Source organism: Octodon degus, unplaced genomic scaffold, assembly GCF_000260255.1.
Source record: "Octodon degus isolate 3935 unplaced genomic scaffold, OctDeg1.0 scaffold00015, whole genome shotgun sequence".
Taxonomy (NCBI): Eukaryota; Metazoa; Chordata; class Mammalia; order Rodentia; family Octodontidae; genus Octodon; species Octodon degus.
The window spans coordinates 14,666,539-14,689,937 of NW_004524591.1; the positions used below are offsets into that span (position 1 = coordinate 14,666,539).

At 44.1% G+C, this 23,399-nt stretch overlaps 1 protein-coding gene across 1 annotated transcript in view; it reads right to left on the reverse strand.

Annotated features, from left to right (window-relative positions):
* Nucleotides 1-23,063, reverse strand: part of Gsdme (gasdermin E) — a 67,761-nt gene extending 44,698 nt beyond the window's left edge. The window contains exons 1-3 of the mRNA XM_004626471.2: nucleotides 22,998-23,063; nucleotides 12,935-13,163; nucleotides 9,805-9,997 (exon numbers count right to left, since the gene is read on the reverse strand). Of these exons, the coding sequence (XP_004626528.1) occupies nucleotides 9,805-9,997; nucleotides 12,935-13,145 (404 nt within the window). The 5' untranslated portion in view covers nucleotides 13,146-13,163; nucleotides 22,998-23,063. The remainder of the gene's footprint in view (nucleotides 1-9,804; nucleotides 9,998-12,934; nucleotides 13,164-22,997) is intronic.
* Nucleotides 23,064-23,399: the final 336 nt, after the last annotated feature.

Below are 23,399 nucleotides of genomic sequence, written 5' to 3' on the forward strand. Positions count from 1 at the left end.
AAATGCGTTCTGAAGAAACACTACAACCTTGGCAGAGTTCTCTAAAAACAGAGATTGGGATTATCAAAAATGGCCAAAAACTAGAGTCCAACCTGTCATAGCAAGAATTGCTAACACACACTGACCAATGAGACTTCAGGAGTTTATGTATTTTCTTGTTTTTCTTTTATCTGCTGCAGCTGCAGTTAAAAGGTACAATAATATGTATTCACAGACCAGCTATGGAGCATTAAGTTCACAGATGTTTTCACTAAACTCCTTGGCCCTCCTGATGTTTCATGAAATAGAAAAATTTGCTTCTTTATCCATACCCAGCCTTCTCCAAGTTGGTCCTACCGAGCCCATGACCAGGGTTTAATTTTAGTAAATGCCTACTAAAATTTGTTTTTTTCCCCATCTGTTTACTCCTCCAAGAGGTTGCTTTCATAATCTAGGACCATCTTGAACATGCAGGGGAGGAAGCAGCACTGAAACCTACTATTCCCACTGGCACTGCCTGGCAGGATCCCATGCTTTTCACAAAGGAGTGTGGCACAAGGGGGCCTCCCCGGCTCTGTGCAGGTGCGAAGCAGCCTTGTATTAGAAGAGAGGGAAGGCTAGCCCAGCTCTTCCAGAAAGCTTGATTGACTTCTCAGCCAGTCTGGGCAGTTTTTAATCAGCAATTGGAGAGTAATTCTGAATGTTGAAACTGAAGGACAGTCTGTTGGGGTTTCTGGAAGATTTCTGTCTCTCTTATAGTCACTAAGAACAGACTATTTGCCTCTGTACTTCATCTGCAATGCCATCACCATTTGGGTCCAAGACAACTAGGGTTGTTGGGGGCAGCATCAGGTGGGGCTGCCACCGCACCCATGACTACCAATTCACCAATGGCCATTCAGTTCCCTGAGACTCATCCTGCTCCAGATGCTTTCTTATATGACCTGAGAAACATCCTTTGCAACTAAACACTCTTACTGGCAGACAAAATTACTGTCACCCAGGTTCACAAAGAGACAAAAGGCAAAAAGAACTCATAGCCAATGACCCAAAGGACACAGCTAATAAGATGCTCAATCAAGAGCTGGGAAAAAGAAATCTCAAGAAACCTCAACTTCTGTACCCTGGGGCCTCCGTTTCCATGAGACACTAGGATCCCTTATCTGCAGTTTTGCTTTCGGTAGTTTCAGCTACCTGTAGCAACTCAGTCCAAAAATGTTAAATGAAAAATTTCAGAAATAACTCAAAACTTTTAAATTGCACACTATTCTGAGCAGGCTGATGAGTCATCTTTTATGGACTGTAGTCACAAGACATGTGCTACTTGCTCCTTCGTCCCTCAGGAGCCATCTCAGCTGCCAGATCGCTACCACAGTACTTGCGTTCAAATAGCCCTTACTTGACTTAATGACAGCCCCAAAGCTTAAAAAGAGTGCTTTTTTAAGTGAAAAGGTAAAAATTCCTGACTTAATAAAGAAAGCAAAAAGATAGTATGCTAAAGTTGCCAAGATCTATGAGAAAAGAAATTACATGTAAAATTCTGAGAGAAAAAACTTCACACTAATTTTGCTGTCAAATCTCAAGCTGCAAAAGTTACAGGCCCAGTGCTCTAAGTCCATAACAGTTCCTCTTGCTTGAGCTCTGTGCCCCAGCAGAAGAGGAAGCACAGGACAATGAGACATCCTGAGAGAGTGAGGAGCCGTGCGCCCTTAGCATCAATTACAGCACCCTGTTATAATTGTTTTACTTTATTATTAGTTGTCATTCATCTCTTATTATGACTGATTTATAAATTAAACTTTATCACCAGTATGTATTGAAAAAAGTAGTATACATAGGTTTGTTACCATCCTCCATTTCTGGTACCCACTGAAGTCTTGTACCATATTCCCTGGAGTTGAGAGGGGATTACCGAAGTGAGAAAAGACCCCCGCGCACACACACACCCCCTATGATTACAATGAAGATGTCAGGATCATAAATTGCAGGAAAAACCAAGTTGCTAACTGCACATGACTAGGCCACCACCATCTTATAACTGCCCCACCTGCATCCACGTTTGTCTCCAATGCCCTATCTTAACCACACACAACCCTACAGAAAGACAAAATGGGGAGAAACAACTAAGAAATTACTGATGCTCCACCTCGACAGGGTATGAATTAACTCCCGCCCCACGATGAGACACAGCAAGCTAAAAGCTGATAGCTCAAAGAAAGGAAGCTGGTGCAGCGAGGCAAATCCATGCAGTAGCCTCGGAAAATGTGTTTCTTCTCCATGTTCTGGGTATAGGACTGGGCTGAAAAAAATCATGTGGACCTGGCATGAAGAGTCCAGAAAAACTAAGTAAGTTCTGAATTTGAGGCTCCTCTACAGGAAGTGAAGACAAACCAATTATTCTTTCAACCACACAGTGCTTAGCATGCTGCAGGTGCTGTGCTCAAGCCCACGGGAAAGAGGCATGCTCAGGAGGGCTGGCAGGGGAATCAGGCAGCTTGGCAGGCCTTGCCCACAGCACTAAGTGCCACACCCCAGAAGAACAGAGTAGAAGGGGCACGTGGGGAGGTGAGTCTCTAGCTACAGAGTGTGCGAGGCAGCCTGTGCACTTTCCAGTTGCTCCTTGGCACAGCTGTGCAGCCAGGCCAGCCTCCCTTAGAGACAGCACAGGCTGCCACTAGAGCATTGGCCCTGAGACTCCCACCAAAGGTCCTAGTAATTCTGTGTTGGGCTCAGAACAGAGACTCTGCAGTGCCCTGTGTCCTCCACAGAGGTGGGAAACAAGCCATAGGCCGGGAGCATCACAAGTGCCACTTGTCAGAAACCTGAGCACCTCGATTCTGTGGCTCAGCATCTCCCCTCAGGGTCTCAGCACGCTGAGTCTCACCCTTCCTTCCTGGCTAGCCTAACAGCGCCATTCCACCAGCAGCTACTCCACGGAACTACTTGATGAGGACTCACTGAGCCCCAGGCTCTGTTCTACAGAGCTGCACCTAACTCTCGCAGGAACATGGACCCACTTTGCTAATGAAATCCTGGACAATGAAGGAAAAAAAAAAAGATGACTCTAAAGCGCTGGTCATAGGAAACTTTTATAAACCAGGTGGCAGGTGGCATTTGTTATACTGCCCCTCAAATCTTCTGTGTTGCTCAATTTTTTATTTTTAAAAAGCCTGAAAAAAAATTAGAAACAAATTAAAATTAAGGGCCAGGGAGATGGCTCCATAGAGTAAATGCTTGTCTAGCAAAGGCAAGGGCCTGAGTTCAATCCCTGGTTCCAGAAAAAAAAAATTAAAATTAAAAGTATGAGGCTGAACATCATGCAGTTGGTCTACAAATACCACCAGCCACCAAGAGCAGAAGAACACAAAGCAGCAGCCAGCCTCCCTGAACACAGACCTCCAGGTGCCCTCATGGCCCACCCACAGGCTGCCACCAAGGACAAACAAGGCAAACAGAGGATACGGGAAGGGAGGAGATGCAGGGAAGGCATCATCCGAGCACACAGCCACACTGGCACAATGACGCCAGCACTGAGCAGAGCGCTAGCCCAGTGGGATGATTTTCTAATGCTCTGCTGGTCACAGGGAAACCAATTCAGTAGGAAAAAAGACCAGTGCAAACGCTGCCATTCGCACTTTTGTTTATTGTTTTTCAAGACAGACAGGCCAGCACTTAGGAGGCTTGGGACAGAAGGAGCACAAGTTCAACACGAACCCGGACTAAAGCGCTCACGTTTCTTGCCTTGAAAATCTCCCAAATAAAATAACAGCTACTGGCATATTGAAATGGTGCTCGATGAGAACTGCCACAACATTTTTTAAAAGCTCAAACAGCCATAAAAAGAAAAGCATTTTTAAATATATATGGCCATATATGTATATGCTTAGGCTGTCAGCGCCTCTTCATGCTCTTTTCCTGCTATTAGAGCCTGGAAGTATTTGTAGACCAACTGCAAGATGGTAAAACTTCAGGCTCCTATTTTTAATTTTAATTCTTTTTTTTTGTTTTTGTTTTTTGTTTTGGGGAGCCAGGGATTGAACTCAGGCCCTTGCGTTTGCCAGGGAAGCACTTATTCTACTGAGCCATCTCCCCGGCCCTAATTTTTTTTATTTCTAATATATATGCAAAGCTTATAGAAATTGGGAATATTTAAATATCATAGGACATTGAGTGTCATTTTAAAATATTCTAAATAATTACGAAAAAGAGTATATGTAAAAAAATAAAAATAATAATTATGAAGATGTATTATTGCCACACCATTGCTTTCACAATGTGTCAGTTTAATATAACTAATTTGAAGTTCTGTATAAAAAAACCAAACTTCTAATTACCATATACAGTACAGGGAGAAAAATGTAACCTGCTTTCCTAACATGCTTTTTAATACAAAGGAGAGACATGGATAGGCCTCCATGGTAATACCCACCTCAACCACACAGTTGCTGGGAAAGCCCAAAATGATGCTAATACAGCAGACAGGGCATCGCCAAGCTGGTGGGGGAAGTGAGGACCCATCAGTGACAAGATCCCAGGGCAGGGCATGGTGTTCGCACCTGGAATCCCTGCACTCGGGGCCAAGACACTGAGTCACAGACCGCCAGCAAGTTCAAAGTCAGCCTGGGCTACATGGTAAGACCCTGTCTCAGCAAAACAAAACAAACAAACAAAAGATCCCAGGTTAATACCAAGAACCTGTATGTAGAATTCACCAGCTCCCAGGAGATGTGGATGGTTTATAAGACCAGAAACCACGGGAAGCTTGATAGTGTGAATTCCCACACAGCCAATTTTTTTTTTTTTTCTTCTCTCTTATTCTGTCCAAATTCACTCCAGGGAGCCCTTTTCTCCCATATTCATTCACCCCTTATTTTTCAAATAAATGTTTTGGCACTGTTTTTGGCAAAACAGTCCAGTTCTGAAACGTCACCTTGTCCAGTTCTTCGTTCTAGGCAAAGAAGAACTGGATTACTTTGGGCTAGTGAGCTTTCTTTTTTTTTTTTTTAATGTATTTTGTACAGGATTTCACTACGCAGCTCAAACTCATAGTGACCCTCCTGTTTTCAGCCTCCCCAGCACTGACATTATAGACATGTGCCACCAACCCCAGTCTCTGTGAGTCACTCAGAACACTCAGGGGCAGGGCCAGCGCCGCATATGGTGCTGGGAATAGACCCCAGTCCCTGTGCTTACCTAAGCAGGTACTTAGTCCGCTGAGCTATCTCACTGGCCCATGGTGAGCCACTTCTAAGGGAACTCCCCAATGACATGCCATGGCTGGCAAGCTGCTAGACCCAGGGCCCAGAACTCAAGGACAAGCTGTGGGTATGTACTCCATGGTTTACTTATCAAGACAGCAGGAGTCCATCTACCTACCCTGCAGCCAGAGAAACTGAGGCCAATGGCTGGTGTGATTTACCAAGTCCATGTAAGTTATTTACAAGGAATAAATTTCCCCAGTCCAGAGAAATTAGAGGCAATGAACCAACCACAGAGCTGGGATGACATGTGGCCGGCCTGGACTCATGGCAATTGTCCTACCTCATTCTCCCAAGTGCTGGGATTACAGACATACACCACACACCCATCAGGGGCTAGTATACTTAAAGTAGTGAGAGACAAGTGGTACCTGGTGATGGAAGAAAAAGTCTGTAACATTTGTTACAGAATATTACTGGATGTTAAGACTGAAGCATGAATCTGAGTCACTACGAGAAGTCTCAGGCTGGGGAGATAGCTCAATAGAATAACTGCCTGCCTGGAAAGCACAGGGTCCTGAGTTCAGACCCCAGTTCCGCAAAAAAAAAAAAAAAAAAGAGAGAGAGAGAGAAATAAAGAGAGAGAAGTCTCCATAAACACCCTCTCATCCTCCTCCTCCTTCAAAAAAAGCAAGCATGCAATATATCTTAGACTGATTTCCATTAAGAAAGTTTAAAACAAACCTAGAGCACTGCTCCTTCAAAACAATCAGTTCAGGTCTCTAGAAGGTTAATTCCAGTGGAAAGTTCTGTGCCCCCAAATGCTAAATGTCATGCATCCATGTGTTTGTTTTCTCAAGGATAGATAAAGTTTATTTCTGAGATGTGCATACTTCTCACAGGCAATAAATCAATGCTGAGAGTTTATTTCATTTTGCTTTTTTCTTCCATGCTGCAGATCAAACCCAGGACCTCATTCATGCAGACAACTGCTCTACCACTGAGCTACATCCCCATACCTAGTACTCAGATTTTTGAGGAATTAAATAAATTGTATACAGATGATAACTTATCTAAATGACCTGAAATAAAAATGACTGACTGCAAGTAAACTCTGCAGAGAACACAGAGTACATAAGCATCACTAATTGCCACTCCCGAGACATGTGTATTAACAGCACCTTATCAAGCCTGCTGATGTAGGAGTCCAAAGTTAGGCAGATGATGGATAAGAATTTATTACTCCAGCACGAAGTCAGAAGACTGCTAGTTTTCCAGATGCCCATCCCAGGATTAAGAGAGTCATTCCTCCCCACAACCCCCATAGCTCACCTTTAGCTCTTTGCAATAATTCACCTCCAGCACCTCTGGCATTTCTATGCTTTTTCTAGACCTGGGAGTTGAACCCAGAGCCTTGGGTGCATTCTGCACACATGTTCTCCCACTAAACTACTGCTCTAGCTCATGACCTCTATTCTTCAGCATTCTTCAGGGCTGCCATTCCCCAGCCATCCCTTCCTCCTCACCTCTGCAATTAGCAGGGTTCCTGAAGAGTCTTCCAAGGGGAGGTCAAGCCTGAGCCTGGCACTGCTGGGTGCACGGGCCTCATCATTCCCATGTGCCTGCTCAGGACAGGGCGGAATCTGCTCTTCACCACTGCCATCTTCACAGCGGCTCAGACGCACGCCTCTACCTTTACATTCTGTGCTATCATTTTAACTATGTTTTCCTCTGCCAATTTCCTTTCTTCACAGTCACTCCAAGTATGATTTAGAGGGAAGAACAGGAGATCTGGAGATAGGAAATCTCAGCTCTAGCACCCAACTGAGCTCTGTGCCTAGAAGAAAGTTATTTTACCATCCTGAGCCTTAGCTCTCTCACAAATAGAAGATAGCTGTGCACAGGAAATCAGATGATGCACATAAATTGCCTGGCACACAGTAGTAGGTGTGGCACATGTGTTCCTTTCTTCCCCCTCGTACAGCTGCTGGCTCCAGCTTCTTTCTCTCCAGAATGGATTCTCTCATCCCCCCTCATGGGTCCTGCCCCATATGCTTCCAAGTTGGCAAGGGCTTCTACACCTGGAACATGAAGAGTGTTTTAAAGCCTGTATCAAAAAACGTTATCATGGACTGGAGATATACCTCAGCGGCACAGCCCCTGCCTGGCAAGCACAAGGTCCTGAGTTCAAGTCCCAGTACCAAAAATACTTTTCAGAAAACGTGATTATAGAGCCCTGCCCCCAGGTATGCTGAAACAGCAACTGAGAATGGGCGTGGTGGGTGCCTGTAATCCCAGCTCTTGGGAGGCTGTAAACAGGAGAATCACTATGAGTCTAATCTACTAGTGAGACCCTGAACACTCTGTAGACCCTTCCCTAAAATACTAAATAAATAAGAGCACTACCCAAGTGTGGTTCCTGAAACAGAAATAACATGACTTCAAGAAATAGTTAAAATGGGCTAGTAAAGACTAAGGGAGTAAAGAAGAATCCTCAGACTCCCCCACTTTTCTGTTTTCCTTTTCCAGGGAAAAGTGTCACCAGATTTCACAGTTACATTTTAAATCAGTAGGCAAGTACTTTTCTAATGTGTGTTAGCATCGTAGTACAGGATAAAATTGCTTCTGTAGCAAAGAAAAGCACTAAAGGAAAATGAAGATCGCGACAGCCGGAGGTATGGGTGACTGCTTTCCACCTGGTGCCTCCAAAGAGTGCCTGAAGTTCCCTGACCAGCAGGGGAGCTCCTGGTGGCTTCCTAACTCCGTGGAGTCAGAGTCCCAGAGGAAACCAGGAGGCCACACATATATGACCGCGGTCTGTTGACGCCATTAGCCCTGGGCACTTACTGCAGAGGTACATCAGTTTTGAAGACCACAGCTGCCCAACCTATACAAAAGCCACCCACCAAATTCTTGATGAGTGTGTTTTATGGTATTTTATAAATTTTGAAACATAATTTTAATGAGCACATAGTTCATATTTTATATTTTATAAGAATATTGCAAAAAAAGAATATTGCAAAAGAGGAGAAAAGCCACTTATATTTAAAAGCCACCTATTTTTGCTTCATTCATTTGGATTGGAACCTTCTATCTTAAAAGGAAAAAAAGGTGATAAAATTACACATGAAAATGCACATATGGTACTGTATAAAGTGAAATACCATCTCAACGGATTACTGCAATAACTTCTCAGCTGGCTTCTGTCCATCCAGTTTTTCCTCAACCCACTGGCCAGGCTGATCTTTCCAAATTGTCACTTCTCTGCTCAGAATTCCTCCAGGCCTTCCCACCTCACTCCCATAGAAGTAAACATCTCCCCAGTGGTCTCCGAGGTCCTGCTGGTCGTGCTGCCCAGCTGCCTCCCCATCCTGCTCTGGCTCATGGGGCTGCAGTCACCCTGACCGCCATGCCCAACATCTTTGCCTGGTGTACCATGCTCATCCCACCTCCTTCTGGTCTGTCTACTGCCAATTCTCAGCACGCCTGCTCTGGCTTGGCTGTGTGGATCACAGCCCTCACTCCTAGCACCCCCCCACATATTTTTCTCCATGTCACAGATCCCATCAACCTACAGCACATTTTAGTTACATATCTCATGTCTTTCCCTACTAGAATGTAGAACAGAAATTATGACACTGTGTTCCCTGCACTCTCAGCACACAGAACAGCATATGATACAAACATAGTACCACCCTGTCACATGTTGAACAAACAAGGTAAATAGTGATGCATTACCCTGGGACAGAACATTTCTACTGAAAGCCAAGAGTCAGGGTGGGGTCCTGTTCAAGATGTCCAAGTTGGAAGCTGGGGAGATAGTTGATGGTCTAAGCACTTGCCTGGCAAGTGCAAGGACCTGGGTTCAATCCCTCGTACAGCATGGCATGCTAGCCCCAGAACCCCAGGCACACCATACTAACCACTGAAACTAGGCTTGGTGGCACATATCTGTAATCTCAGCACTAAGGGAGGCTGAGACAAGAGAATCACAATGTGGAGCAGGGGAGATGGCTCAGTAGAGGTGCCAGGGAGATGGCTCAGTAGACTAAGTGCTTCCCTGGTAAGAGCAAGGGCCTGAGTTCAATCCCTGGTTCTGCCAGAAAAAAAAAAAAAAGAGAGAGAGAGAGAGAGAATCACAGTGAGTCCAAGCTGCATAGCAAGACCTTGTACCAAATACATAATAAATAATAAATCATTTTTTAAAAAGCTTTTTTTTTTAAAGATGTCCAAGTTAGAAAGTAGCTATTCCTCTCAAGTCCCTCACTTTCTGTCTTCCTTGTGAGGAAAGGATGAATAGCCATGAGGGGCTGTGATTTTCCTGCTACTGACATTAGTATTCAAAAATGCAAGAGTGTGCCTTTCCACTTTGGCATTTTATAATTCACAGGACTGAAGGAAGCAGAAATGTTCCCAAAATAACATCTTTTCAAAGTGCTCCTACCTTCAGGCTAAGAACAGTCAAAGAGCTCTAGAATACAGAATGTGTTCAGCACAACTGGTGTTCAATAAACATTTGTTGGCTGGAAAAGGTTGCATCTGTCATCCTTTTAACAAAGGTCTGAGGGAATGACCTTTAAACAGGAGATGTGTCCAAACCCAAGATGCCAAACAGAATTCCTGTTACCTCTCCACGGAGTCTCTGATGAGCTGCTGCAAGTCCACCTCCTGCTTCCTCAAGGTCCCGAAGGAAGACTGACTCTCCACGAGGCCTTTGCCTCCCACATTCAGCTTGATTTTGCCCAGCACAGTCTCGATGCTCCCACTCACATGGTTTTCAAATTTGCCCTCATACTTCACGAAGTCTGATTCCACAACCACTGGAACACATAGAGCACAGGACCTGAAGACAACAAGGCCACCTTTATGTCTTGGGCCACCCAGGTTCCCACTCCTACAGAGCCTTGGGAATCATTCAGCCAGCAGCCAAATGAAAACAGAGCAAAACAGGGCTTGCAGCCCACCCCAGTGCTGAGCAAGGGCATACCCCACTGCCCAGGCTCTCTCTGTTGCTTTTACATATTGTCATTTTTCAATTCAAATATGTATAGGAAAGTACCAAAAAAATACCTACAAAGTTCAGCAAATTATTTCAAAGTAAATATCTCCTTAACTACCACATGTTGAAGAAATTGACCAATTTAAATGTTTGCTTTGCCAGGGTGCAGGCTGGAAAGGAACTCCCACTAGACACACCTACAAGGAAAGCACCTGGTCGGTCCACCTGGACCTCGCCTTGGACACCATGGACATTGGGCCTTCCTGCCTACCAGCCTTGGAGAACAATGTCCTGGCCCTCATTACCAGGTTAGGTTTTCCTACCTGACCTCTAGCCCGTCAGACTGCTTATCATGCAATTCCTTATTTCTTCCTGATAAAAATCTGCTGACATGCCTGGCCCCTCAGTCACTATCCTGGAGCACATTAGCCCCAGACTCTTTTCCCTCCTGGATTCCCAGATGCTAAAGAATGTCTCCACCACCTGCTATCCCAGCTTCAGTTGAGTCAACTGAGAACTGCCATGCAGTTCTCAGATGGGAGCTACCAGAGTGCCTTCAAGATCCACCCTTTGTGTCTGAACCCTAAACACGACTCTCAAGACGTCACACAAACTGTTAGCCTCCTCATGTCTCCAGGTTCCTACATTCCCTCTCTTTATTTTTTCCCCTGATGCTGAGTATTGAGCCCCGGAGTTTCACAATGCCAAGCACTGACTCTACCCCTGAGCTACAATACCAAGTCACTTTTCTCAATTTTAATCCAAGCAGGTTCAACCATAAAAATACACTCAGTGAAGCTATATTAAGAGACTGCTGGTAGCCAGGTGTGGTAGTGCACACCTGTAGTCCTCCTAGTGCTTGGAATGCTGAGGCAGGAGAATCACTTGAGCCTTTAAGTTTCAGATCCACCTGGGCAACAAGTGGTACCACAGTGCAATAAAACTCTTGCTAGAAACTTCACAATTGCCTTTTTCCCTCTACTGTGACCCAAAGTTCATCTCCACTCCTGATGGCCCTCCTCAAAGACCTGAAAACCACCAGAGTCTGAAAGCCTTGCTGCCATGTACACACTATCCCAACAGCTGTATTTCTTTGATTCCAGTCAAGAAAACCCATTCTTTGGACACTATTAATAAGCAATCTCACTAACTTTGCAATTTACATTCTCCCTATCCACTTAACTACCACCAGGAATAGGAAGAAGCCCTTTCTAGCTAACGGCTTGTAGGCTGCAGACACTTTGAGGAATGCTTTTGAAAGTAGGATGGTATGTACACAAAGAGTTTAAGATTATTTCCCTACTCTACTATCACTAAATGGGAGACCTTGGAAAACAGTCTTCTCCCTGAACCTCACTTTCCTTTGTAATTAGGATCATTAATGACACCTACCTACTTATGCTGTTGCATCATTTAACAAGTTCTGAGAAATGCATCTTTAGGCAATTTTATCATTGTACCAAAATCATAGAGTGCACTTCACAAACTAGGCCAAGATGTCGCTAGGCATTATTAAGGGACCATCATCTTTACAGATCAGCTCTGCCTGAAATGCCATGCAATGCCTGACTGTACTACGATCCATTTGTGTCCAATCCATTTTTGTAGTCTTCTACTAGCTGCTTTCAAACCCTCCACTTCCTCTTTTTCCACTGTACATCTAAACAAACTGATAAGGAAGCCTGAGTGTTCCCCACACTGCTGCCAGTGAAAGTTATACCACACAAACACCAACCCAACATACACAAGAATACTTCATCATTAATTACAGTAACAGCCAAACCTATCTCTTTACCTGCCTCACTGTAGCCATTTTATACCAGCTTTGGAGCCTGTTTGACATTCTCCAAAAAGCACCACTATGTGAGTAATGACACTACCCACACTCCCTTCATCAGTATGTGGCATCATCCATATCAATAGGGAGCCAAATTCTGGGCAGAGCAACCATTCCACTTACACTAAATATCTACAAGGCGCATTTTTCCCCTACACTGGGGAATGAACCCAAACAGCTCTAAAATACCATCTTTAGCCTTCTTTTTTTCTGTATTTGGTTGTTACAGGGTCTCACTATGCAGCTCAGACTCATTGTGATCCTCCTGTTTTCAGCCTCCCTAGCACTGGGATTATAGGTGCACGCCACCACGACGGGACTCTGTGGCCGGCTCAGCCCACTCTAAGGGTGGAGATGGAACAGCATGTGGTGCTGGGGATTGAACCACAGTCCCTGCACTTGCCTAAGCAGGCACTTTAGTCTGCTGAGCTATCTTGCTGGCCCCTTTAGCCTTTTTTAATTTTTTATTTTGAGACAAGAGTTTCCCTAAATAACCCGGACTTGCATCCAACTTTTGTTCTTCCTGCCTCAGCCTTCTAAGTGGCTGGGATTACACATAGGTACCACAATTTGTAGTATAGCTGACTTTTACACCAAAACTGAAAAACTAGGACTGGGGAGATAGCTCAGCAGCATAAGCATATGCCTGGCAAGCACAAGGTCCTGAGTTTAATTTTCAGTACTAAAAAAAAAAAAAGAAAGAAAAATTATTTTCAAAACATGAAGCTATAACTTTTCATGGCAAGCATGCAGAAGTTTGTTAATTTTAAGAAAGATGTATTTTTTTGAAAAGATATTTTTGAGACAGCATGCAAACAAAAAGTAGAATTTATTATAATATATCATATTGATTCTAGACAACACATATCTAGAAGGTCCATTTTCTGTTCTGGAACTAATTATAGAATATAGGAAACATACCTGGACTGAGAAATTGGTCCTCTGTGAGTACATCTCCAAGAGTGACAGATAAAAATTGGTACTTGGGTCTTTGCCAGCACCAGTATCTCTTCTTTTTGGCCACCAGACTTAAAAGCTGTAACTTATCGGAGTCATTCAAGTTTGATACTGAAATCAGATTACCACCAGCATCAACTTCTTTAAGAAAATTCCTTGTTGCTTTAGCAAACATTTTGAGGCTCCAGATTACCTGAAAAAATTAAGGTATCCTGAAATCAAACGAAATTTTTGTGTATCTTTAGTCCTAAAATTATCATTTCTCTCTAGTCTCAGCAGTTCACATGCAACAGCATCTTCTCCTCCCTAAGAAACCCCCTAGCTTGAGTTCAGCTGATAATAAATTAAATGATATAGTGAAAAAGAATATGTGCATTAGTCAGGATCATTGGGTTATGCTCAAAAACGAAGAAAAAAAAAACCCAAAACTTAATGATATACAACAATAAAGATGCATTTGTTCCTAAGGTGTGATTATGGGGGCAGACAAGAAGGCTTTGTTTATTGTAGTCATTCAGAAACTCAGACCAGGGCCAGCCAGATAGCTCAGTGGACTAAACTGTCTGCTTAGGCAGGTGCAGGGACCAGGGTTCAATCCCAGGTGTGCTGAGGTGGCCCTACCCCCAGGGCACGTGGAGAGGCACACTGAGAAGGCAATGGAGATTGGGCGTCGTGGCGCAGATCTGTAATCCCAGGACTTGGGAGGCTGATAACAGGAGGATCACTAAGAATCGATCTGTGTAGTGAGACCCTGTAGACCCTGTACTAAATGCATTTAAAGAAAAAAAAAAAAAGGAAAGGAAAGAAGGAAAAGGAAATTCAAACCAAAGAGAAAGCCACCATATTGAACAATTCAGTCATTATATACCAGGAAAGTAAGTTCTGGAAGTTCTTGCACTAGCAATTAAATGCTATAGCCCAATGCAGACTCAAGGAGTACTCATTTACAACTTACCAGAGCAAGTCCCATAGCTTTCACCAACCATAAAGTTCCAGAAATGCAATCTTACCAAGCATTTGGAAGGCAAAGAACTAAGAATATTTGCTGAACAACACTCACTGTCAGAGATTCAACCAGCCACAGACTGAAAATGTTTGAAAAAGAACATTCACTTATATTAAATACGTAACTTTTTGCATTATTTCTAGATGATATACTGTAACAATTGCTTACACTGCATTAGGTATTGTATTAAACTGCAAGGTGATTTAAAATACACATACTGGAGAATGAAAATGGGTTATACGCAAACAGTGTATCATTTTATATAAAGGACTTGAGCATCCAAGGATTGTGGAAATTGTGAAATCTAAAGGGATACCCTGGAAGCCATCCTTCAGCAGATACCTAAGGACAACTATAGTTCTCTGAAAGGTCAAAGGTGTCTCTTCTTGACACTGTGTGACTCTTCCTACTCCAAAATGAAAAGTAACTAGTGATTACTTTTTAACCCAGACGTAAAGGCATGGTCATGCTTCAGCTGAAAGAAAAATAAGAGACACACTGAAAGGTTGAAAAGCACTATAAATTCAGTGGAAGAAATAAAGGTTATTTAATAAATGGTGTTGGAAAAACAGGCTAACCATCTGGAAAAAATAAAATCTGACTCCTCTCATACCATACACCAGAGCAATGTTCTAGAAGTTTCTCTGAGGAAAAAAAATAAAAACAAAAAAGTAGGAAAAACAAAGAAATATCTGTACAATTGTAGAGTGAGAAATGTCTTTAGAAAGACAAATGGCAATCTGAGAAAATGCTTCTAATATTTATTGCAAAGAGCAAAAATTAAAAAATTTTTACAACCCAGTTTTAGAACACTCCAGCAGAAACACAAATAAAGTCATAAATAATTCATAATACACAAACTGGCCACAGCCAGAATATGTATACATATATAAATGTCATACCACATATATATGAAAAATTATTACACAAAAGTAAAAACTGAAATAATTTTTTTAAAAAACCTCTCCATGGTCAAATTGAAATGCCTGATGGGGGCCGGGGAGATGGCTCAGTGGAATAAGCACTTGCCTGGCAAGCACAAGGGCCTGAGTTCAATCCCCAGTTCCACCCAAAAAAAAAAAAAAAAAAAAAAGAAATGCCTAATGGACAAGAGGTACATCATATCTGTATGTGCCCCCTGGTGCTTGGCATGGTTACTGGGTCACAGGGACTGAACTCAGGCCCTTGCGCTTGCCAGGGAAGCGCTTATTCCACTGAGCCATCTCCCCGGCCCCTTCAATCCACTTTTAATGTGAACTTCTCGAAGGATGTCAGAAAACATTCTCCTTACCTAGTTCTTCTCTAAAGTACCTTTTCTCAGACTATTATGAAACAGTTCTGGCCTGGCAGGACACTTGTATATTAACAGTAAAATGGAAAGTTTAAAAAAAGAGATTCTAAAATGGGGAAAGAAATTCCTGTCTTGAAATTCTGTATCATTTTTATTGTTTATTCTCTTTAAAATAAAAAAAAATAGGACCAGGGAGATGGCTCAATAAAATAAGCACTTCCCTGCAAGTGCAAAGGCCTGAGTTCAATCCCCAGCTCCACCAAAAAAATAAATAAAATAAAATAATCAATTCTCTTCTGAAACCATGAACAGCAAGGAGTCAATGAACAAGTGCAAGCTCTCATCAATAATTATCCTCTCACAATGTTAAGTGTAAGAATCTGCCACTTAATTCACTGGTAAACTCATTCATTTACCAGAACACTGGTTGAATCATTTATTAACTATTCTTGAGCACTACTATATCCAGATACTATATTTTAGCACTTAGAAGTTTCTAAAATATTAATATTTTTCCTTAATGAGCTACTAGTTTGGTAGCCTGAATAAGAAATAGATTTCCTGTTAGCTATTGCCCTAGATTACTGTAGAATGAATCAAGAAAAGATATATAATTCCAACTGGAGAGAAACACAAGGTCACAGCAGCCCTCCTGAAGTCAGTGGTTCTAGGACACATCTATAGGCCATCTGAAGAAACCAGAGCAGGCACAACTGCAGGAGCAGAGATAGCAGGAGGTGGTGGGGAGAAGGGCAAGACAGAGGAAGGCAGGATGGGTCACCAGAGAGCCCCTGCTAGCCCCAGGGAAACTGCTGTGTTGGAAAAAACAAGAATTTTTTTTTAAATAATCTTTTACAACCAAGTTTTATGCTTAAACATCATAGTCCTCAAATAGACTATCAAGCTTAGAGGTGACTCCTGCATTGGAGTACAGGGTTCCACAGTCAAAAATGGCCAGGAATGGGGATAAGGAGGCCCCAGACAAGGGCCTGAAGGCCTGTGTGTCCCCTGCAGGGAGCCAGGATGGCAAGAGTCACAGGAGAACAGGACTAGAGAGCAAAGTGGCCAGAATGGTAAGATTTTTTTTTTTTAGAAGTAAAGTAAGAAATGAGAGGGAGGGAAAACAATTAGAAATCACCAAGAAATGCTCTTCAGTGGCCTCAGGACAGAAGCGATACCATGGGGTGGGGAGAGGGGTGAGGAGAAAGAAGAGCCTTAGGATTCCTCCAGAAGCTCAGATGGATAGTTGGAGAAGCCAGCACCAGAGGGGGATGCAAAAGAAGCAGACTTATGAGAACAGGACAGTAATGCTGTGATTGCCCTGGGGGTTGAGGTGCAGGATTTATTTTTCCAAACACAAGGAAAGAACTTTAACAAAAGTCTCCCCAGTGACCTGTGGGACTTCACCCTGCAGGTCCAATAGCCACAGCACCATCTGCCTCAATCAACCCTTGTTTTTAGGATCTCCATTTCTGTGGTTTCTACACTCTTTTCTGGGACAAGCTGAAAGAGAGTACCTGGCTTGCCTTCAGTTCAAAGAGGTCTCTGTAGAAGCAGACTCAGTCTTGCAACTAAGAAGCAAAACAAAACAAAACCCATCTGCTAAGGGTACCAAAGCCTTAGTAATGATATCTGTCATCCTCAGAGGGAGTACGGGGTAAAAAAAAGAATGCCTAAATTAATTTTTAATGTTTTTCACCTAACATCAAAACACAGTCAATTTGCCTTCTTGACAGGGTAGGGTGCTTTAGGGAGAATTACTGGCGGCACCTGTTGCTTTGTAGGTTTTTATCAGAATCAGTCTTATTCAATAATGAGACTCTGAAATTATTCTCATAGTGAAGCTGAAGTTAAAGGCTTTTCTTCCATCATTACATATCAATACATAATGCATGAGCTCTCCCAGAAACCACCACCCTTCCTCTTCCTGTGAGCGGCCTGAGGTGACCTGTGAGAAAGGATCGCTACTCTCTTAACTCAGAAAACCCCACAAAATCATGAAAATCAAGAGGCTCAAATCTTCGCATTCACTTTAAGAACACAAATGAAACTGCTCAGGCCATCAAGAGGATGCATATCCAAAGGCCTCCAAATCTCTGAAGGATGTCACATTAAAGGAGCAAATGTGCCATTCTGGCATTACAGTGATGGAGTTGGTAGGTGTGCCCAGGCCAAACAGTGGAGCTGGACGTAGGGTCGGTGGCCCAAAAAGAGTGCTGAATTTTTGCTGCACATGCTTAAAAATGCAGAGAGTAACGCTGAACTTAAGGATTTAGATGTAGATTCTCTGGTTATTGAACAAAGCACCCACGATGTGCCACCGTGCGCACAGAGCTTATGGTCAGATTAACCCATCCATGAGCTCCCCTTGCTATTCTGAGATGATCCTTACTGAAAAGGAACAAACTGTTCCTAAACCAGAGGAGAAAGTTGCACAGAAGAAAAAGATCTCCCAGATGAAACTGAAGAAACAAAAACTTACAGCATGGGAATAAGTTAAGTGTAAAATAAATGCAAATAATTTTTTTAAAAATACATAATGCACTTACAGAGCACAAACATCTAAACTATGTAAAAGAATATCTACCGAAAAATCCCATTCCCGCCCATGTCCTGGTCCTGTCTTCCCATTTATTTCTCTTCAGTTCAATTATTTTACCTTCATGTTGCTTTATACAAATACAAGTAATCAGGCGTCTATACTGTTCTGCACCTTGGCTTTTGTTACCTAACATGTTCTCAAGGATCACTCCATGTTCCTACAGACTGTGGGATGTAAACTGGACCCAGAAGCCACCCTCAAGATAATAACCAGTGCTTCCTGTAAGCTCCCTATAAAAGTACTACAGCTACGCTCCTACATTCCTCTTTACAGATCTACACAGTGCTCCCTCCAGTGGACAGATTACTTGTCCTAATTGCTCAGAACTTGATTATGTCTAAATTTCTGTTATTTAAAATAATACTATCAACTATCTCCATATCTATGTCTTCTCCATGAGCAAGTATACCTGGAGGGTGGATACCAGGCAAGCACTTATTCTACTGAGCTATCTCCCCAGCCCCAGAAGGGTGGATTCCTACAAGAGGGACTGCTAGACAGATGGGCAGTTGTATCTGTAACCTACAGTGGCAGTGAACATACAGCACACACACACTATTATGCTTTTCTTTTAAAACAAAAGATATTAATGTATGAGTTGTTTTTCCTAAGCTAAAACCTCAGTATTCAGGTTGAATTGCAGTGTTGGAACTTTGTAATAAATAAGCAGGTTTGGGTTGCAGTTTGGGGACGCACCTTTAAAAGGTTCACCATCACTGCTAAGAGTTGTACCTGGCTGCAGTCTCCCCAGCAATGTATGTATCCATCTTACTAACCACACATTATCAGACTTTGGACCTCTGCCAGCCTGATAGATGAGAAGTGCAATCTCAATGTAGAATTATGTTATTTTAATACAAATGAAATCAATCATCTGTCACATAAAAGACTTTTCATATTTCCTTTATTTAAAAAATACTGGTGGCCAGGCACAATGTCACACACCTGTAATCATCGCACTCAAGGATCCTAGTATCCCTCAGGCAGAAGGGTCACCATGAAGTCAAGGCAAGCCTGGGCTACATGGTGAGACTCTGTCTCAAAAAAAGAGAAAGTATCTTTGGTTCATTTTTTAGTGTTTTTTGTTGTTGTTGTTGTTCCTAGGAACTTTGATGTAATAAGGACATAAGCCAAAATGTAGACTGGAAATTTAATGTAATAATTTACCAGGTGATGGTAGCAGCAGCACACTGCATCACCATTCTTCAACATGTAAAGAACTTGTCTAGCCAAGAAGATTAAGTAACATGTGAAGGTCCAAATGAAGGATCTAAAATCCACGTTGCCTGATCCAGACACACAGTGTTTCAACTAAACAAAAGTCAACTTGGATTCAAATTTCTACAGTGCTCCAATTTGATGGTAGATAAAAACAGCCACAGATAAGATCAAGCTTAAATCAAGCATTGCCAAAAATGTGCAGAACTTCCCAGGTGCTACACAGATCCTAGGCCAGTGATGGTGAACCTTTGGAGCTTTCAATGATAACAGCTGGCTGCAGAACAGGTGCAATAGGTTCACTATCACTGTCCTAGGTTATCATTTGAAGTTTCAAGAATTATGTTAGCAAACAAGCCATGCATGGTCGTAGACACCTGTAATTCCAGCATTTTAGAGGTTGAGACAGAAGGATTAATAGTTTGGAAATAGTTCAAGGTACAACAGCAAGTTCTGGGCCAGCTTGGACTATACAATGAGGCCCTGTCTAAAAATGTTAAACACTGCTTATACAATCGCTCAGCTCAAAGCAGACAACAGTTCAGAGAGCCACAGTGAATGAGGCAAGGATATGCTAGCACTTGAATCACACTCCCAGACGAGAGACCTGGAGAGAACAGACCAAGGTAGCAAGAGGGCACTCAAAGCTAGAAAGCACACGGCCTAGTAGAGCTACTTGCCTGTGAGAACAACAAATCTTAAATGAAGCCTCCTAGCAGAAGGTTGCAAGTTGAAGGCCAGCTGGGGCAACGTGAAAAGACTCTGCCTCAAAATTAAAAAAATAGGGGAGGGTGCACATAGTCCAGTGGTAGAGTGCCCCTAGATTCAATCCCCAATCCTTTCCCCCAAAAAAAGTGGTCCCCAAGGCAGTGACAGTGAACCTTATAGAGACAAGTGCCAAACTGCAACCCCAAACCCACTTATTTATTGCAAAGTGCCAACACTGCAATTTAACCTGAACACTGAATTCAGACAGCTTAGGAAAAAAAACCCTTATATTAATAGCTTTTGTCTTAAAAGAAAAACAATACGCATGCCATAGGTTTGTCACCAGTGCCCTAAAGTAATGATGTCAGAAGATACTATAACCGCCAGTGCCTGGTAACAGTTATTCAGAGTTACAGAAACACTAAGCCTTTGAATTACAAGGGAATATTTCTTTGTCACATCCCATGCAGAACGTCACAACAGCTCTCAGCCTGGACTGCAAAAGTTTTGTAGAAGAACCTCAATACCACATACTCCAGAAGAGCTCTTTCTGTGTGCCAGGAATTTGGTTTATGTTGTTTCCATTTGTTGTGGTTTGGGGTTTTCCAAGAGGAATAATAAAACACAGGACACATTTTATAAGATTACTTTATAATCACCCAAAGAATCATATACAAAAAGTGCAGGAAATCTGTCCATACACTAAAGACCAAAGAATCCAGCTAAAAGCCCAGATCCTGATATCCTGCATAAGTCTAGCTGATAACCTAGAGCCCACCAACAATGCCTCTCACAAATCAAATTGGAGGCCTAGAGCCCACAACAGTGTCTCATGCAGACCTGCTTCACCAATCTGTGCTAGCAGCCTAAGAGATATGAACTGGATCCAGCAAGCAACCCTCAAGTTAAGAACCAAAGCCCCCTGTAAAAGTACCACAGCCAAGGCCAGCCAAATAGCTCAGCGGATTAAAACACCTGCTCAGGTACAGCACAGTGGCTGGGGTTTGATTCCCAGCTTGTCCTGCTGGTCCCAAGCTCCTCCTCCAACAAGAAGAGCCAAGTTCATCAGCAAGGCCAGCATAACAAAGTCCTCCAGCAGAATAGCCCAAGAGAACAAATTGCTTCCCTAACAGCCTCTCAACAGCTTTTTCCTTTCTGCTTCTTATACTGCTAGTAACAATCCTCAGGTGGGCCTCCCACGCACAGCACCATGCTAGTTCAATTTATATGGGTATAACAAGTTGACCACCAGTTAGCAATCCACTACACCATTTCTTCCTTTAATTTTTCACAACAAAGTAGAAACAAGTTTAAAGATATCAAGGAACTTGCCCAAGGTCAGGAGAAAGACAGAAGCAGCCCTGATGCCTGGGCACTGGTGCTGCTGGGAGCCAGCTCTTGAGGATGTGAGCAATGTCACAGGGCATGAATGTCACACAAGACCACTCAGTCTGTAACCATGAATCAAGACAAAAATGAGATCACTGCATGGACCAAACACTGACTTTGTCCAAATCACAAAAGTGACCTAATACCACCTTCATTCCAGCCTGCTAATGAAGACCTGCTGCTTCTTGATCAAGCACAGCTTTAGTCTCATGTTGCCCTGTTAGTCAAGACATAGGGAGGTTTGAGATAATGGAATTTTCTCCACTTCCAGACAACCTATTCCAGAGCAAGGTCCCTTTCCCTACATACTCCCTCCCAAGTCACCTATGATAAGGTCTCCCTTGCTGCAAGGAGCAGTGAACTCAACTTGTCCAATTCTTGGGTCTTAGACTGAAGGGCCTCCCATGTCACCTAAAGAGTTAGTGATCAGGCAGTATTCCACCTGAGAGCCCCTGGACTCCACAGCTGGTGCCCTTAACCAACCTGCTCTAATCTCTGCCCATCTTTTTCTAATTTGGGCTACACAGGATTCATTCTGTACAGTTAACACGTGTTTAAAAAGGGTAAACTTGTTATGGTGGAAACAAAAAAATCACTGCAACAAAAGGCTTATTATTTCTCCACTCTAGGGAAATGAGACATTACTATACTTGTGTCCTTCAGTTATTGCTAATAACATCAACATAATTTGAATTATTTTTGTTTTTCTAAATTACAAAGTGAAATGCAGTGTATTAAAAGAGATGTGACACTTTATCGTCTGGCTGCAGTCCAGTACTGAGCCCATTTTTAATAAGCCAAACAAAAGGTGTTCTCCACATATTCTCAGAATAAAAATCGGTGTGAAACAAAGAAGCAAATGTTAATCACAAGGCCGGTTTGAGCTTGAAGATGGAGGCTGAGGGAGGCAGCAAATGCTTTGGGAACCGAAGAGAGTAACAGGACAAAGCCTGGGAAGAACAGAGAAATGGGCAGAGGGCTGCTCAGTGGTGGGGCCCTTGCTCACCGCGTGTGGGGTCCTGGGTTGGATCCCCAGCACTGGCGGGAGAGACAGACTCAATTACTCCTGGCATTTTTCCATTATAAGATCTTGTTAGTGGTGGATTTTGAAGACGATTAATTTTACTCCACATTTACTCAACTGCGTCTCCAACTCCAGGGATTCCTAGACTTTCAGCCCCGTTTCTTTCGGGCTCAATGAGTAGATGCTTGGTTTGTTACGGCTAGAGCAAGCGCCTAAAAGCTATACATGTCCCCCACCCCAGTCTGCTTCTCAGGTGCAGACGAGTCAAGGGTCCCCCGAAAAGACCAAATGAAGCCGCACGAGATGATCAAAGTCAGCCCGGCCCTGGCCCGGATCACCGAGCGACGGTCCTCCGCCCCAAGCTCCGGGCCCACCGTCATGCTGCCAAGGCGATAGGGAATCGCTGCTGGCAGAGCACCCCAAGCCCGCGCACACTCGCCCCGGCCGGGAAAGCCTTCGCCTCACGCTGGGCGACACCGGAAGGTCGGGAATAAAGGAGTGGGGAAGGTGTCGGGAGAAAGAAGGCGCCAGCTACACCGCGACGTCCAGGGAAAGAAGCAGCCGCGACCAAGAGGGCGGGGACGGGGCGTGAGGGACGACGAGCCGGTGGGATGGAGACCGGGCCAGGGCCGGGGCGCGACGGGCCCGCGGTGCGCCGGCCTCTGGAGGGAGAGGGCGGGTCGTTCCGGGGACCGAGCGCCGCGGCCCCTGCTGCCGCGGCCCGGGACACACGGCTAACGTAAAAGAAGCCGGAGCCGAGGCCGCAGCCCGCGACTGCCGCGCACTTACCGCGCGCCGCCGCTCGGTCCCGCGCAGCCGCGCGCTCCCGTCCGCGCCCGCCCAGTCGGAGGAGCCGCGCGCCTCGCCGGGGGCAACACTGCGGGAGCGGAGAGCGCGCCCCCCTCGACCTTTGCTCGGCCCCGCCCCTGGAGCCGGCAGTGGGCGGGGCCTGAGAGGGGCGTGGTCGGAAGGGCGGGGCCGAGTCTGAGGGAGGGGCGGGGCCATCGGCGCAGAACTGAGCCACCCACCGCCGGGGACTGGGCTTTGGAGGCCCCGGAGCGTGAGTTCGACCTCCAGTCCACCTGCGGGGGCTGCCTGCCCGCCTGGTCGCGGCGCCGCGGCTGCCACTTGCAGCAGGTTGTGACCAGCTGGCCCATGGGTCACTTCGTTAAGTCCCCGGCCGCCCTTGCA